Source organism: Cervus elaphus, chromosome 29 (genome assembly GCF_910594005.1).
Source record: "Cervus elaphus chromosome 29, mCerEla1.1, whole genome shotgun sequence".
Taxonomy (NCBI): Eukaryota; Metazoa; Chordata; class Mammalia; order Artiodactyla; family Cervidae; genus Cervus; species Cervus elaphus.
Window position 1 is genome coordinate 51942891 of NC_057843.1, and position 16957 is coordinate 51959847.

At 37.2% G+C, this 16957-nt stretch overlaps 1 protein-coding gene across 3 annotated transcripts in view; it reads left to right on the forward strand.

Moving 5' to 3' along the window:
* CEP78 (centrosomal protein 78) overlaps positions 1-16008 on the forward strand; it is a 33724-nt gene extending 17716 nt beyond the window's left edge. For 2 of the 3 annotated variants that reach the window (XM_043891105.1, XM_043891107.1), the window contains 6 exons: positions 383-511; positions 10789-10866; positions 12301-12467; positions 14012-14183; positions 14514-14561; positions 15381-16008. In XM_043891105.1, the coding sequence (XP_043747040.1) occupies positions 383-511; positions 10789-10866; positions 12301-12467; positions 14012-14183; positions 14514-14561; positions 15381-15944 (1158 nt within the window). In that variant the 3' untranslated portion in view covers positions 15945-16008. The remainder of the gene's footprint in view (positions 1-382; positions 512-10788; positions 10867-12300; positions 12468-14011; positions 14184-14513; positions 14562-15380) is intronic. The other variant, XM_043891106.1, reaches the window with a different exon arrangement.
* Positions 16009-16957: the final 949 nt, after the last annotated feature.

Genomic DNA, 16957 nt, shown 5'->3' on the forward strand with positions numbered 1-16957 from the left:
AAAAACTACGTTTTCTCCCAGACTATTTGTGTCTGATGGTGAAGAATAAATTTCTAGTTTGCAGCATAAAGGTGATCTGAGAAAAAAATGTTTACCCTGGCTCCTTACTTGTCTTCTATGAAAGAAACTTAATAAAATAATATGGACAACTCCAAATACTAATCCTAACCATGTACACCAGAGGTCTGTACAGTAACATAGTAAAAATAAGTTACTGTAGTTTTACTTGTCGTTGCTTGTTTTAGACTAAGGAGCAGTGGGAGACATTTACAAATAATGACTTGATAGCTCAGATCACTTGTGTTAAATGTCCTTTAATATTTGGGTATTTGGTATCTTGTTCATGTTATCTTTTATACAACTTTGTCTTCTTTTTTTAAAGCAATCAGATTTTCCTGTGACTGTGACCGTAGAGAGTCCTTCCTCCTCAGAAATTGAAGAGGTTGACGATTCCTCAGAAAGTGTTCAGGAAGAGCCAGAGAAAATCAGTTTGAAACAAGAAGCATTGCAGGTATAAAGTTATCACTTTAAAGATACAGAGAAGATTATTTTTCAAACAGATTAGTTGCATCTGACTGCAATACTTGACAACTTGTGTGGGAGCTTTCTGTTTTCCCCTCCTGTCTGCATTGTATCCCCTTGGTCTTAGCTTAGACCAAAGTGAATGGTGGACATTTGAACTCTAAGAAATAAACAATCAAAACATGTCATTAGTTACACATTTGCCTTTCTTTAGAACCTTAATACTAGATATAGGGAGACTCTTTAAGATAAACTTGAAGGAATTGCGTTCCAAATGAATGTAGTCAGCTGATTCAGTGCCCTTGTTTTGCAGATGAGAAAATTGACAATTCTTTTTATAGGAGGGGTGTATGATCTCATTTTTAATGAAAAGTTGAAAAAAATGTTTCAATATTGATATTCCCCTTTCCTAAAAATAAGCAAGAAACTCCATTATATTGCCTAATAAACCTGACATCTAATGTCATTCCATACTTCTGTTTGTATGGACAGAAAAGAAAAATTGATCTTCATAAGAAATTTTTACTCTTCAAAATAATATATTAATTTTATTTCAACTTAAATGCAGAGCTGATAATTTGTAGTAAATAAGGGAAACATGATTTGAGGGCACCTTGTTATTGTGCTACAAAGTCTGTGTTTAATTTTTTTAAAAGTACTTAGTATGACTTTCTTTAATATGGAATCTTGATAAATTTTGAACTAGCCCATTACTAAAGGACAATGGAAATTACTGTTTGATTTTTAAAAGAGAAAGTTAGATTTTAATTTTTTAGTTAAAATTAGTGATAATATAGAGAAATTTTATTATGAAATATTACAGTAGGAGGAATCTGTAGTTCATGTAGAATTACCCCCTTTTCATCTAACAAATGAGCACCTACAATTTGTAGCACATAAGTGGTTTACTAGTAAGTTGTAGAGTAAGACAGGACCCTAGGGCCTCTAACCCGCATTCATTGTCATTTTAGATGTGTTGTATTCGTTTCCTTCACCAGTAGGTCGGAATATTGTATTGATATTTCTAAAAGCAGTTGTAGACATTGGGGAAGACCAAGAAGTTTTAGAAACTGTGACTACAGAATAGATTCAGGATGCTCTGAGAACCCTTTCAGCTCTTCTTTGTTTTAACAAGACACTAAAATGATGGTATCAAAGTGTTTAAATATATAAACCCACAACAATCAGGAGATTTTAGAATATCTTTGAAAGACAGGAGACAAGTGGAAGAGTGTGAAACTGAAGCAGTAGAACAAGGGGAACCATCACCTATAAGATGCCCAGGGCCCTCCTGCAGCTGGGGGAGTCTGATCTCCCTGCAGAAATAGCTCCATACTCAGACATGCATGTGGGGGAGAGGGTGAAGTTAAGCAGGTGAGTGAGATGGGGGAGCTCATCGAGTCTGTGCTTGAAAGAGTTGACTGCCAGCCCCACCTGCACTCTCCTGAAATAAGATAATTTTATTTTGAAAAAGTTAAACTGGAGACAACTAGGGCAGCTATTGTGAGTTTTTACGCCCTAGAAAAGAGTACCTGGGGGTGTCCTATTATAGTTACTACCCACTTTTTCCTGCATTAGAAAAGCCAGTCAGTCACTGACTTCCAGGAAGCTTTTTGCTCTCATTCTTAAATAAAAAATAACCATCATACGCCTGGTAGTTGAGTACAGCTTACAAGAAGAGAGGTGGGGAAAGAGTAAAAACAAATCCTAGTAGGACCAGGGAAAATTTAGGGAACAAAATAATTTAAGAAAAAAACTCTAATTCATGTCCTTAAAGAGGCTTAAAAGGAGCTGGAAACTTGAAGAATAGGGTGTCAATTAAAAAGGGGATGTCAGAAAGCAGAGAAATCTCTTGGAAATGAAAATGTGGTTGCTGAAATAAATTCAGTAGGAATTAAAGAAATTTCTCAGTATATAAAAAAGAAAGAATGGAAAACGTGATAGGAGTGGTATATTAGGAGAGGCTGCATCAGGGAGGTCCAGCGTGTTCCTGTTAAAAATTCTAGATCCAGAAGAAAATGGAGGGAAGCTGTCAAAGGGCAAGAGAATTCCCCATAGCTGAAAGTAAGCTTCAGGCTTCAAACTGAAAATAGCTAAACAAAAATAGCCTCTACCTAGATACTCTTCACTATGAAATTTTAAAATACTGAAAAGATACATTCATTCCAGAGGAAAAAATACTGATCACCTAAAAAAAATAAAATCTGACTTTATCATTGTTGTCATCAGCACCATGGATTCTGGAAGGCATTAGAAAGATACCACCACAGTTTTTCAGGCAAATAATTTTCACCCTAGGGTTTTGTATCCAGCCAGACTATCAGTTATAAGTGGAGGCTGAATAAGATATTTTGTACGTAAAGAAATTTGAAAAGCTTACCCCCTGTGCTATACAAGTTATTTGTAGAAATAATCCAACCAAATGAGGAAATAAACTAAGAAGGAAGGTAATAGGGGAGTCAGGAAACGGTGGATTCAGTGCAGAGTCAGCTAATACAGATTTGAGAGCCTCCCGTTGGTTGTGTGATTGGCAGCTTAGAAACACACTGAGGCGCGTTGTACTCACTGTGCATTAGGTACTGTTGGAAGGGAGGAGGGAGAGGAGGAGGAGGAGGAAACTGAACTCCAGAGGAAAAAAGGCTACACTGACATAAACATGAAGTGAACTAAATTATGGTAGATTTTTTTTGGGCGAGGGGGAGGGGGCTGCACCTCAGCTTGCAGGATCTTAGTCCCCCGACCAGGGATTCAACTCATGTCCTTGGCAGTGAAAGTGTGAGTTCCTATAGTGAGTAGCCAATGAATTCCCTAAACTATGCTAGATTTTAAACTACTGCTGGTGAGCAAGAATCCACTTAAACCTGACATTACTGGTGTCCCCCTTTTCAGTGACACACAGAGGCAGTGACCACCTATCTAATTTGTTGTCCAAACCAGAACACTGATAGTGTAAGGAGTCACCATACTTCTGTAACCTCGGGACAGCAGCCCAAGGCCTCTGAGGGTGTGTGGTCATGCTATACCAGGGTAAGGACACGGAAACAGTAGAAGAGGTATAATCTATACATGGAGACGCAGTATATGTCTGCAGTGGGCAATGTTAATTTAATTGTAATAGTAGGAATACTGTCTTGGTTTACAGTTTTTATTGTCATCTTGGTCTCCTGCATTGTAGGCAGACGCTTTACCGTCTGAGCCACCAGGGAAGTCAAATCTGAACTGTACTTAGTATGTATTAGTATTCACTTAGTACGTACTGAAATGTATTGTGTCCTGGTATATACTTAGTGTATCTTATATTCTAAGTGTTTTTAACATATAACTCATTTAATGCCCTGAATAACCTTATGAGGTTGGTGCTAGTATCATTCCCGCTTTTCAGAAAAGGAAGCTAAGCCAGAGAAGGAACTTGCCCAGCCTGTCCCTGATTTACAGTTGGATCGGGGCTTTGAGTTCAGGCTTTCTGCCTCTTCTCTTAAACATTGCTCCATACTGACTCTCAAATAAGAGAAAACTTAACTGCACATAGAACAGAATATAAATTTCAACTTTGACAATATAAAAGCTAGGTTTGGAAGGTAGACAGGAGGTAGACAAAAGGGGAAAAGACACGAACGTCTTCATTTTATAAAGCGGGAGGTTGAAAGAGTTTATAGGTGATCAGCAATATAGATTTTTAAGTATATCACTACATACGGAAGAGATCATGACCGGTGGAAAAACTAATAATGACGTAACTTTACTAAGCAGTGTGGATATAGGAAAGAGTGTAAAGGAACTAAATCCTTACCTAGTAAATTAGAAAGTTAACAGATACTGCCTCAAATTTAGTTAGAAATAGTCATGCAAGTATAGTATTTGGAAATGGAAAATTAAAAATAAGACTAGTTTTCTTAAACTTCATAAAGAAGGATATCCAGATAGCCAGTAAACATGGAAAAGTGCCCAACTGCATTAAGTAATAAGAGAAAAACAAGTCAAAACCAATAAAACTATATGCCAGTGAGATTGACAGAGTCTGATAGTATCAGGTATTGCAGACCTGGAGTACTATGAGAATCTTCTACCCTGCTTATGCTGAAGTATAAATCAATACTACTTTGAAGAGCCTTTAGCACTGTCCATCAACTGAAGGTATATAAATACCCTGTGACCCAGCAGCCCTCACCCCCGCCCTGGGTAAATGCACCAGAATAACCGGTACAACAGGATTTGTGTGCATGCGTTAGGACAAACAGAAAGACCCAAAGTGTCCTGTAAGAGTCAAACATTAAATAAATTATGTATGTTCGTACAGTGGGAAAGCTTTCAAGGAATAAAATTGAATGAATTATTATGTTGGTGCAAACATAATTATGGTTTCAGACAGGGAATCATTATAACTAGGCTTAAGCGCATCTTTATTAATCAAAATAGGAGCCATTACAGTCAACACTTGTTTACCAGCAAGAAATAAGTTTTCTTATTTCTGTAGCATAAAAATCCATGCTTCAGGATCCAACAAACTCTTAAATAGCATTTTCTGGATCCTGCTGGTTGTGGAAGTGTTTTCCCTGCCAAAAGCTGTGAAGATGTTTGAGGAAGTGGCAGTCCGTTGGCAAGAGGTCAGGTGAGTAGGGCGGATGAGGCAAAACTTCGTAGCCGAATTCATTCAACTTTTGAAGCCTTGGTTGTGTGACGTGAGGTTGGGTGTTGTCGTTGCAACCCAATGCCAGCTGCAGGTGTTGGGATTTTCAGAGTATCTCATTGATTTAGTGAGTGTACTTCTCAGGTGTAGTGTCTTCCCCAGGATTCAGAAAGCTGTCATGGATTAGACAGGCAGCAGACCACCAGGCAGTGACCATGACCATTTTTTGGTGAAAATTTGGCTTTGGGAAGTGCTTTGAAGCTGCTCCTTGGACCAGCCACTGAGCTGGTTGTCACTGGTTACTGTATACAATCCACTTTTTGTTGCACATCACAATACGATTGAGAAATGGGTCATTGTTGTGAAATAAGAGAAGACAGCACTTTAAAATGATGACTTTTTAAAAATTTCTGGTCAGCTCATGAGGCACCTGGGCTTCCCTTGTGGCTCAGCTGGTAAACCGCCTGTAGTGCGGGAGACCTGAGTTCAATCCCTGGGTTGGGAAGATCCCCTGGAGCAGGGAAAGGCTACCCACTCCAGTATTCTGGCCTGGAGAATTCCATGGACTGTGTAGGCCATGGGGTCTCAAAGAGTCGGACACAACTGAGCGACTTTCACTTCACATGAGGCACCTACTTATCAATCTTTTTTACCTTTCCAATTTGTTTTAAATGGTGAATGACCATAGAATAGTCAATGTGGAGTTCTTCAGCACCTTCTCATGTAGTTATAAGAGGATCAGCTTTGATGATGCTCTCAATTGTCGTCAATTTCTGATGGCTGACCACTATACTCCTCATGTCTAAGGCTCTTGTCTCCTTTGTAAACTTCTTGAACCACCCTGCACTGTACATTCGTTAGCAGTTCCTGGGCCAAATGTGTTGTTAATGTTGCCAGTTATCAATTCCATAGTCTAAAATAAATATTAAATTAACAGCAAGTAATAAATCATTAGCAAAAAAAAAAAAAATAAAGTGAGAATGCACATTAAAAGACAAGTGCTCAGGGCTGGTGCACTGGGAAGACCCAGAGGAATGGGATGGAGAGGGAGGCGGGAAGGGGGATTGGGATGGGGAACACATGTAAATCCATGGCTGATTCATGTCAATGTATGGCAAAAACCACTACAATATTGTAAAGTAATTAGCCTCCAACTAATAAAAATAAATGGAAAAAAAACCCAATATATTGATATAACCACATTTATTTAGGGTGTATTCTAATATCAAATAGTAGCAAATTTCAACAATGCAGAAAACTGCAATTAACTTTTGCACCAACCTAATAGAACTACAGATAGCAATCTGGATAAATTTTTTAAAACAATGTTGAGTGAAAGAAATAAAATAGAAAAGACAACATACACCGTGATCCTCTACATAGAGTTGAAAGTGAAAGTTGCTGAGTCATGTACGACTCTTTGAGACCCCATGGATAGTCCATGGAATTCTCCAGGCCAGAATATGGGAGTGGGTAGCCTTTCCCTTCTCCAGAGGATCTTCCCAACCCAGGGATGGAACCCAGGTCCCCCACATTGCAGGTGGATTCTTTACCAGCTGAGCCACAAGGGAAGCCCAAGAATACTGGAGTGGGTAGCCTATCCCTCTCTAGCAGATCTTCTTGACCCAGGAATTGAACCTGGGTTTCCTGCATTTCAGGAGAATTCTTTATCAACTGAGCTATCAGGGAAGCCCCATGTCGTGACAGATGGAACCAGATTAAAGGAAATGATTGTCAAGAAATGAGGATGGTGTTTATAACTGGGGAAAGAAGCCTGAAATGAGGGAGGGATATGCGGGATCTTTAAGATGCTGACAAGTACTTGCAGATTTGAGTGGTGGTTATGGGTTATGTAAGTATTCTCTTTTTAGTTGTCACATTGACACTTTTGTTCTGTGTACTTCTCAATATGCATATAATATTTTACAAGTAAAAACCTGCAAACCTGCTTAAAGAATTGGTCACCTCTAGGGTGCTGGATGTGGGTGTGGGACGAGACTATTTCATTTTAAGCCTTTCACTACTGTTTGCATTCACATGTTCATTCACTCAACATTAATTGAACATACTCTATGTACCAAGCACTCTTGTTAAAGAGTGCTTATAAGTTTTATTACATGCTTTAGCTCATGTTTTATTACATGCTTTAGCTTATGTAATCCTCACAAGAGCTCTGTGATGTGGGAGCTTATCTCCACTTTATAGATAAGAAAGTTGAGGTCTAGCATTATGGAACTTGTCCAAGATTATAGAGCTAATGGGTAGGGCCAGGATTTTGCCTCAGAATTTTTAAAATATAATTTAAAAGAGAAATTTAATTACTACTAATTATAAGCAAAGAAGTGCACACTTAAGGGAGATGCCAAGTTTTCACTTATCCAGTTACAGAAAAAGCACACATCTTTCATACTATATACATCTTGCATTGGTAGGGATTTTCCTTATTCGGCAATTATTTATTGACTATCTGCTTTGTGCTAGGTGCAGGTGCTGGGGATAAACACTTAATAAAATACATCCCCTTTCTTCAAATAACTTGCATTCTAAGTGAGGAAGTAAGCCAAAAGTTATTGTAGTGATTATATATCAAGTGATAACATTGCTGATGGCTGTATAAAGTCTTAGGAATTTTTTAGAAAGCAGTTTGGAGATAGGTACCTCAAAGCCTGAAAAACATCTATTTGCTTTGATCTCAGCCTCATTTTTATGGAGTTGTTGCAAGAACATTTTTCTAAATATGGAAAAAGGTCTTCATGCATAAAAATGGTTATTTTTTCTTATAATATTGAAAAGTTGGAAAGGATTTAAATGTGTAATCAAAGGAATGGTTGACCAGTAACCCCACTCAGTGAAATATTTTGTAGCCCACTTAAAAAAAAATCCAGGTTATGAATCACCTGATTATATGAGAAATGATTGATTTCGATCATTTTAAATATAAAAAAAGGTTGAACATAAAACTTGATATATAATATGATGGGAGCTTTGTTCCAGAAAAAGCAACCTAGCCAGTGTATAGAAGGGAGGAAGGAGAGCAGGTGACAGGACAGATTTCTCCAAAGCCTTATCATTAGTCTTACCTAAGTAATAGAATATCAAGCAATTTTACTTTCTAATTTTTTTAGTTCCATATTTCTGTTTAAGGGACAAGAATTATTCTGTAGGAGAGGGGTTCACTTTTTCAGAAAAATTTAACACTGTGTTCTACTCCTTTCCACTAGAGGGAGAAACTATTTCATGTTACTGCACGTTAGTGTGCTGTTTAGAACCAGTCAAGAATTCTGTAATTTAGTCTACTTTTCTCAGACTGTGGTGAGGGTTTTTTGTTTGTTTTCTTATTTGTTTAGAATTTCTTTGAAATCAATTTTAGAAGATTTATTTAGCCATTATATTAAAAGTAGAGGAATTTCCCCCCTTTTTCCCATTGAAAACTTGGTTGGCTTTAGTAATGAAACTTTAAAGAATCTGAAGTTATTAGACTGTCAATTTTTAAAGCATGTTCTGAGCATAAAAATATGTTCATTGAGCAAAGTTTTGAAAGCAGTGAACAACTTATTGAAGGAAATAAAGGCCACCACTGCTCTTTTGTCTTAAAAAGGTATTAAAGATATTTTTTTCATGTCACTAAATATTTTTCTAAGTCAGATAATTTGATAAAGCTCATGGACCATCTTCCAAGAAAAACACACAGATATATTTTGAATGTAGAACTCCTCAGGCCCATTCATTAACTCTGGTTGAGCCCTCTTATCATCATTATTTTCCTAGTGGTTTCATAGAGCATTCCTTCATATGGTGTGCTATTTTTATTTAAACCAACCCCAATTTGGAGGCTCTTAGCTTTCCTCTAGAGTTTGATTACAAATAATCTTATGACATCTTGTTTGTAGATAAATCTTTGCTTACATCTCTGATTTCCTTAGGGTAAACTGCTAATGTAAGATTGTTGCTGGGTACCAAAAGTTATTGTCCAGAAAGTGACACCAGTTCCTCTCACAACGATAACATATAATAGAATTCCTTATTCCATAAGTGATTGTTCAAAGAATTTAAAATGTATAAATACACCTTACTGTTTTCATAGGTATTCTGATTATTTATTGTTTCATAAGAAACCACCCAGAAACAATGACTTAAAACAATAACAGTCATTTATTTTTTCTTTGTTCTTGAACCTGGAGATTGAGTAGTATATTAATTTTCCTTTACTATACTCTCACTGACTAAAATAATACCTATTTTACTAGCTCACAGTTCCATAGGTCAGAAGTCCCGTAACAGCATGACTGAGTTCTCCACTCAGATACACAATGGGAACATGGGGGTTCCCTCCAGAGAGTGTTAAAGTGTGTGAAATTTAAGTGCAAGGCATCAGGCCCCAAAGTTGGATGTTCATGTTTGTACTAGATGTTCAGCAAAGCTCATGAGTGTCATAGAGCTAAAATCAAGATGTCAGTCTGAAAGTGTTACTATCTGGAGGTTCCAAGAAAGAATACTTGCAAGCTTCTTTAGCTCAGTGGCATAATTCAGATTCTGCACTTGCTTGAATAGAGACCCCCGTTTCCTTGCTAGCTGTCAGCTGGGGGAGTCTCAGCTGCTGGAGGCCTCCCACTTGTATTCTCTGCCACATCATGCTTGACTTCTCCAAAGCCGCAAAGCCGGCAATGAGGAATCTCCCTCTTGTCCCTTTTGTATTTCATATCTTTAGGAGAAGTCCAGTTCCTTTTTCTCGGATGCCTGATTATATCACATCCGCCCAGAATAATCTCCCTCTTTTAAAAGCAACTGATTTTAGAACCTTAATTACATCTACAAAATCCCTTCACTACAGCACCTAGATTGAAAAACTGGCAGGATTGTGTGCTTCGACATAGGAATCTTAGGAGCTCTTTTAGAATTCTGCCTACTGGTAAGCAGTGTCCTCCACTTCAAGGACCTAAGTGTCTTAGTTCTTAAAAATTGTGAGAGTTTACCAGTGTTCATTTTATGTCACTGACCTTGGTGAATGGAAAGAATGCTGCCTCTGTGGACAGGAATGGCAGCCAGCTTCCTGAATTCACAGTCCTGGTTCTGCTGCTTCGTGGCGTGAGCTTGGCTGTGCTTCTCTACTTACTCTGCCTCCGTTTTCCCATCTGTAAGATAACGAAGTTAGTCTTGTCCTTTCCTCATATTTAATGCCCAGGAAACTCCAGAACAGTGCTTGCCATATAGTAAGTTGCTTTAAAAGTGATTACTCTTTTTAAAAAATGCTTTTGAATCTGCAGTTATGTAACTCAGGTATGTTAAGCATGTTCAGTAATAGTGCTTCCTGCTGTAAAGAGACCCACAAATAAAAGTGGAATTTTTCTTTCTTGGTCTTAATTTTTTATTTCTGATTTACTATGTTATACGCATACACCTTTTATGGTGAGCTGCCACAGGTTTATAAAGAGTGGGATTTAAATAAATCTTTACTATGCTAATTTGATATATTTCAATAATTAATTTCATTAGCATGATATGATATTCCAAGTAGCAGATTAAAGTCTGAGTTCACTTCTGGCTCTGCCCCTAAATCATGATGACATCTGTAGCTAGAAATGCCTTGGAATATCATACTATGAATTAGTTATAATATTTACTCTGTTTCTTTACACTAGGGAAAACTGGAGGAGTGCCTAAAGCAGTTAAAGGAGGAAAGAGTAATGAGGCTTAAGGCTGATAAACGAGTCAGCGAGGTAAACAGTTCTCTTCTTACACTTCTGAAAGCTTCTTGGTTTTGTTTTTATTTGATTTTAAGCCATATGCATATAGTTTGTAAACTTGAAAACTAATATGTTGCAAATTGGTGGTATCATATAGACCTTTACATTTACTGGTATTTAGTGATCATGTGATCTAAATACAGGATGAAAAAGAACTCTGATTTTCCATTTTCCTTTTAAACATAAGCTTATAGTTTATATATATTATTATATTACATATCCCAGAAGGTATGTTTTTAAAAATGCAAAAATCTGTTTTTTTGTGTGTTGTGTGTGTGATGTTAGCTTATTTTCTGTTCATGATTATTCTATTCAAGAAAGCATATTTTGTGTATGTACTGTATATCTAGTAACATAAATGACATGATGAGACTTTACTGGCAGTGAATTAGGAAAATGAGTCATTTAAATAAATATAAGATATTGGAAAACTAGTAAGAATGCAATGGAAATAAAAATACATACTGTGAGAATTACATTTGGTAATGTGCATGAAAACAGCATAAGCTAAAAGTTCTATATAAATACAATTTATTACAGGGTGAGTGTAGGGAAGAATTTTTGAAAGTGCATCTACTGGATTGGTGGACACTAGTTCGTTCAATAAATATTGAACACCTGCTTATATAAGACATGAGGGCATCATGAATATAATGGCCTTTCTGAGAAATACTAGAGTTGATTTTTATATAGGGCAAATCATAAATGATGATCTAAAGAAGAGTGCATGAGAGTGAATGTTTCAAGAAACCGAGAATATTGCTGATGGTACAGTTAATAAATTGGGCTGGGTATGATTTAGGACTTTTAAACTTAAGCATTAGATATTTTGTTCACTAAAGTTATTCCTTAACATTCAGCAGAGTTGTAATATGCTTTGTTCAAATTAGGTTCTGTACTTCATTTTCTAATTTAAGGGAAACTTAATAGCAGGTAATTTTCTAATGTGGAATGAGGATCCATTATGAATTTAACCAGTTTAAAATGTGATCTTTTGAGAGATCATTAATAAAACAATCACTTTGGTTTATTTATATATACGTTGTATAGGAAACTTTTTTGAGTTCCTCTGCCTTTTGGTTATTATGTGATGTGGTCTCTGTCTTTACTGATGGAGAGTTAGATTAATTACAAATTAATTACATTGAGGATGACAGAGGATGAGGTGGTTGGATGGCATCACCGACTCAATGGAGAGGAGTTTGAGCAAACGCCAGGAGATGGTGAAGGACAGGTGTGCTGCCGTCCACGGGGTCGCAACGAGTCGGACACGACCGAGTGACTGAACAACAAATTGCACTTTGGATGTTTTAGTTTTGTTCTTTAAACTAGACGAGACTACTTTTGTTTTCTTTTGATGACAGTGAGAAAAAAATCATGTCAAATATTTTCAATCTTCTTTTATAGTTGGAACATGAAAATGCCCAGTTAAGAAATATAAATTTCTCTTTGTCTGAAGCCCTTCATGCACACTCATTGACAAGCATGATCCTGGATGATGAAGGTGTTTTGGGCAGCATTGAGAATTCTTTCCAGAAGTTCCATGCTTTCTTGGATCTCCTTAAAGATGCTGGGTTAGTTCTTTTCTCTTCATGGCATTCTTCTCTTTGCAACTATAGAGGTAGTTTGCTGAGGAACTTGAGTGTTTTTATTACTTCCATGAACATATTTAGCCAAATGCAGTGAATTATAGGTAATAGAGTTGATTTTTTTTTTTAATGAGGAAATCTATAAAGAAAAGCAAAAGGGGAGCCTGCTTTGGTAGAGTGGGAAGCCCATTATAAACAAGTAACCTGTAGACAGAGTAATTAGTAGGTATAAGTTTTTGTAAAGACTACATTGAAGGCAATTTTTTTTTTTTTTTTTAATTTTCATTCTGAGTTTATTTAACATTTCATCCAGTTGAAATGAAATAATACATGGGCTCCAACACTGACCAGACACTTGCTAATACTGAAATAAAAGCTGCCAGTCAGTTCATACTTATAATCATAATTCATTATGTTACCCAAAATATTAATAACTATTTACCTTTACAAGCTTATTGCACTTCATGTGAACTTTTCTCCAGAAAAGGTATTCCTAAGAGATCAGCAAACTGCCAATCTTGGTTCATTTTGTTCCTTTTGATAAACCATGATTCAAATCTACAGTTCATATTTCTCTATAAAGCATCAAAAATCAGAAGCTTCAACAGATAACGTTTAAAAAGACACATCTTGAGGCTCATTATCCCTTTTGTCATGAGGCTCTGGTCATCTCATTCTGGTATGCACTAAACTTCTGGTTAGTCAATCTTTCAACCAGTCACTCATTTTTCAAGAAGACTAACATGGAGCTGCCAATTATCCAGGGCTAAGAATTCTGAGGTTAGCTGGGGGCGGGAGGCTGGGGGGTGGGGGGGGGTTCAAGGTCTTAAAAGTGAAAGTGAAGTCACTCAGTCGTGTCTGACTCTTTGCGACCCCATGCACTGTAGCCCGCCAGGCTCCTCCATCCATGGGATTTTCCAGGCTAGAACACTGGAGTGGGTTGCCATTTCCTTCTCCATGAAGGCAATTTTAATTGAAAATATTTGGGAATGCATAAGAATTTTCCTGCCTTTCACTTATTTTTCTCGTTCAGTAAGTTTGAATTAAGTTTGTCTTTGTCTTTTACTTAAAAACGATTATATAGGGAAGATGCAGGTCAGTGGTTCTCAACCGGGAGCAGTTTTGTCGAAAGAGGGAAGTGGAGATTGATAATTGCTGGAGTGCTGTTTGGTCAGTGAATGAGTTGGTGTTGGGAAGGAAGAAGCAGACGCTTCTTGGGAGCTGGAGGGATGGTAACGGGAGTGTGGGAATGGAGGTGAGAGGCAGTGGCTGGTGTGTGTGGTCGATGTTGAAGCTGCTAGTGAGAGTGTTTGAAATGGAGTGGTGGTAGGCAAGGAGATGGGATGTGTCCCGAGAACGAATCTGGAAAGGGCTGAGAATTTGGGGGAGAGAGAGGCTCGTAGTCTGGAGTAGGTGTTGGCTTTTAAGATGTTAGAAGTATTTCCTGATGGTAGGTCTGGGGATATCTAAGCTGCTCTTCCGTGATTATAGTAACTTTTGTCTTTCTCTCTTTTTCTCCTCTGGTCCAGGCTTGGGCAGCTGGCCACAATGGCTGGTATAGATCAGTCAGATTTTCATTTACTAGGTCATCCCCAGATGAATTCTACTGTTAGTAGTCCACCTAAAGAAGAAAAGAAGGCACTTGAAGAAGAAAAGTCAGAATTACAGCAGAGTGCCTTAGGACAAATGCAAAATATCCAAGTAAGTGGACAGAACAGAACTTAATGATTCTAAGAGCTATTAGCAAAAAGGCAATTTCCAAGTCAGAAAAAAAATAATAATGATCAGTCTCTGAGAGGTCATATGCTGAGGAGCTAGAAGCCTCTTTGAGCTCCTTTCCGATATCTTAGATTAGTACATTTGTGCCCAGTAAATTTCATGATACTGTATTGTTGTAAATAAGAAAACTAGAAATTCTTTTGAAAATTTATGAGTTAAAGCAAACTATCCTTAGTGAAGAAAGAAAACCTTAGAGAAAATACCCTAAATTTTAAATTGTACAAATGTCTATTCTATTCATATTTTACCTAGGTTTCTATTTGTATGCAGTCAGCTTACAATGAAGGAACACTAATGAAGGTACAAGTACTGATATAGATAATTTTTTAAAATAAGTGGTCCAGACATAGTTCATAGGCAGTATATTATAGTGAGTCAGCTGGTTATGGGAATGGGAGGGGGAAACCTGTCAGCTTTTCCTCCAGCCTTAGGTGGAGCCTCCATCCCTTACCTCAGCCAGTCTCAAACTGGTCTTAGAAACTGACAGCTTGGATACACAGTCTGGTCACAAACTGGACACATTTTTACATGTTTTCCATTTTGTAAAACTGTGTAAAAAAAACAACTGGTTTACATTTACCTGGAGGATAGAAAAGAAATAAATTTTCTTACAGAATAGGGTTTTATTTTTAGTAAGGGAAAGGAAATATGTAATAACCACCCTAAACACTGAAGTCTAAAAATGTAGCAGACGTAATCTTGGATATAGCTAAGTTGAGAATCACTTGCAAGATATAATTAGAAAAAAACTGACTCTGAAATCTTCTAAATTATCAATTGACTGTTTTAATAATAAGATCACAGAGTAACATTGAAATTTCGGACTCCACTTTTTAATGGTTGGGCTCCCCAGGTGGTGCTAGAGGTAAAGAACCCACCTACAATTCAGGACACGTAAAGAGACATGGGTTTGATCGCTGGGTTAGGAAGATCCCTTGGAGAAGGGAATGGCAACCCACCCTAGTATTCCTGTCTGGAGAATCCCATGGACAGAGGAACCTGGCAGGCTACAGCCCATAGGGTCGCAGAAAGTTGGACACAACTGAAGCGATTGAGTGCTTTAATGATAGGCCTTGTTCATCACTGAATTTTTGTCTTGTCTTTTGTTTTTCTCTCCAGTTTCAGAAAATAACAGGTGATGCTCGAATTCCGTTGCCTGTCGACACCTTCCATGTCCCAATCTCTACTCAGGAGACCTTAGAGACTTCCAAAGACAACCTGGGAGTCCCAGTCACAGAACAGCGGCAGGAGTCTTTTGAAGATTTCATTGCTAGAGCATGTTCTCCTTCAGCAGATGTAATTTGTGGAACGGGAAGTCAAAGAAAAGAAGAGGAATTATCTAGAAATAGCAGGCCTTCCTCAGAAAAAATGACCAAAACAGGTGAATATATCAAAAAGCACTCTGCTAAGAAACAGCCTGGGAAGGACCTGCATTCCTGCTCTGAGTCACCTGTAAAGCAGAAAACCAGAGGAATCGGGCAGAATAGCTCTTTGGTTAATGAACCAATTAAAAGCGAGTCTTCGAAAAAACACATTTCTGTTAAGAAAGAGAGTAAAATACTGACTGTTTCATCAAAGACAACTAGAAGTAAACTCAATCTTCTTGAACATTCTGAAAGTGATACTCTTGGATCTGATTTTGAATTTCAAGAAAGCATCCATACTCTATCACGCCTGACATAGGTCTAAATCTTTTAAAATTATGTTTTTACCTTCAAATTTTAATAAATTACTTGTTTTTATTATAGCATTTGGTGTTTTAAAATATATGACTGGGAGCCATTAGAGAAAGATTTATCTATACTTTTTATTATGAACATTTTGGTGTATGGTATATTTTCTTTTTTGACAGTTTGCACCGTTCATTCATCTAGTGTCTACTGAAGGCTTAATATGTACAGTACTTTTCTGGGTGCTGTTTCAGCAGTGAGCAAGATAAAGCTCTACTGTCTTAAAACTAATACTCTATGGTGGGAGAAAATATGAATAATAAGGCAGCGTAAGGGGACTAGAAAGGGGTGGGAAAAATAAATAGTTTTACCATTTAGTTAAATGTCAAACTATTATAAATCATATGGCCAGAAGTCACTGGTGTATTTTCATTCACAATAACCAGGCAGAATTGAACATTTACCAAGACATTTAATCATGTTACAGGTTATGCAACCCTATAAGGTAGGGAACTACTACCATCCCCGTTTTATAGATGAGTCTGAGGAGACATGTGAGTTGCCCACAGTTACACAGCTGTAAATAAGTGATAAGCTAGGATTCAACCAGAACCCATAATCCAAGCTCTTTTTTTTCCTTAATGGACTTTAGTTTCATTTGTTTCTTATTTATGATGATCATTTTTATGCCAGTTTTTAAAATTTATTTTTTATTGAAATATAATTTAAGTATAATTTTATGTTAATTACTGCTATATAGGAAAGTGACTCAGTTATACATACATATGCATTTTTTTAACATACTCTTTTCCGTTATTGTTTATCACAGGATATTGAATATAGTTCCCTGGGCCATACAATAAGACCTTTTATTTATCCTTTATGTATATACCAGTTTGCATCTGCTAATCCCGAACTCCCATCCAACTCTCTCCAACCCCCTTCCCCTTGCAACCACCAGGCTGTTCTCTATGTTCCTGATTCTGTTTATATTTCATGGATAGGCAGAACCCATGCTCTTAATTA